We start from the raw sequence: 1,412 nt of genomic DNA on the forward strand, positions 1-1,412 counted from the left end.
GATTATCCAGTCTTTACGTGATGATTATCCAGTTTTATATGATGATTATCCAGTTTTACCTGACGATTATCCAGTTTTACGTAATGATTATCCAGTCTTTACGTGATGATTATCCAGTTTTATGTAATGATTATCCAGTTTTCACGTGGATTATCCAGTCTTTACGTGATGATTATCCAGTTTTACGTGATGATTATCCAGTCTTTACGTGACGATTATCCAGTCTTTACGTGATGATTATCCAGTTTTTACGTGATGATTATCCAGTCTTTACGTGATGATTATCCAGTTTTACGTGATGATTATCCAGTTTCACGTGACGATTATCCAGTTTTTACGTTATGATTATTCAGTTTTACGTGACGATACATATTCATTATACAGCTGCTACTCAAAGAGTAAACATGTATACGTGCGACATTTGCTCCAAGGGGTTTGCATATAAAAGTGGACTTAGTCGTCACGCTAACAAGCATAAATCTATCACATTTCCCTGCGACACATGTGGAAAGAAATTTACAAGACAGTACAACTTAATCGCTCACAGGGAAACCAAACATCAGCAGATTATTGATAACAGCGATCTAACCGCCCACGACATGAACAGTACCTGTAATACAAAATATATATACAGACCCCTCGACTGCTATGATAATGAAACGTTAAACATGGATAATGATGAACAATTAGAAACAGATTGTGAGAGCAGCGAAGATATGCTAGAAAGAGAGAGCGGAGACGATCCCGACAAACTTGTAAATGATTTACGCTATTATATCGAAGAGTGTCGTTTGACTAAAGAACATCACCTCTGTAGTGGCATTATCAACAAGCTACATGATATGGGAATAATTCAGTAACTTACCAATCATCTCCACCTCATCATCTTCATTTGTCTTTAGATGGCCGATCTGTGTACAGAATTATAATCGTCTACCATGAACGATTTATGTTTATGCTGGATACTGCCTTCTCCTATCATATACCAGTCAGTTGCAATCGAGATATCTTCCTGCGAATGTTGTATTAAAATTTTTGGTGGTCCCAATAGATCTTATACATCCTTTTCAAACGTAGTGGTTGTTCAGAATGGCTCTATTAACTAGCATTGATGCTTCATCCTCACATTAAAAATCAGTCTATTATGACGAAAGCATAAAATCATCTATCGTGGACGTAAGATTGGACATTTGAAACAGCACAAGGTTTTCCTGATAATACCAGCGCCTATTGTATAATCGTACACGAACACTTCCCACTTAGCGAAATCGTAAAGAATTTAGCTTAAAAAATAATATGTAATATAATAATATCATATGAATCTAAATAAAACATTCAGATGCAGCAGGAGGAACTGTGAGGATCTTTTCCTTTGGATATACAACCTATTGCAGCAATGAAGAAGAAAACAG

The 1,412-nt window shown here is 36.0% G+C and overlaps 1 protein-coding gene across 1 annotated transcript; it reads left to right on the forward strand.

The window, feature by feature from the left end:
- The first annotated feature begins 404 nt into the window (after positions 1 to 404).
- Positions 405 to 860, forward strand: LOC111692379 (zinc finger protein 133-like). Its single transcript, XM_023456360.1, has one exon. It carries the CDS (start codon positions 405 to 407, stop codon positions 858 to 860), a length of 456 nt encoding a protein of 151 aa, XP_023312128.1.
- The last annotated feature ends 552 nt before the right edge of the window (positions 861 to 1,412 follow it).

The sequence above is a fragment of the Anoplophora glabripennis genome, unplaced genomic scaffold (genome assembly GCF_000390285.2).
Source record: "Anoplophora glabripennis isolate ALB-LARVAE unplaced genomic scaffold, Agla_2.0 scaffold1423, whole genome shotgun sequence".
NCBI classification, from domain to species: domain Eukaryota; kingdom Metazoa; phylum Arthropoda; class Insecta; order Coleoptera; family Cerambycidae; genus Anoplophora; species Anoplophora glabripennis.

What these genes read in the sequence shown, in the direction of transcription:
- LOC111692379 (XM_023456360.1), top strand. Translation starts at nt 405, where the DNA reads ATGTATACGTGCGACATTTGCTCCAAGGGGTTTGCATATAAAAGTGGA.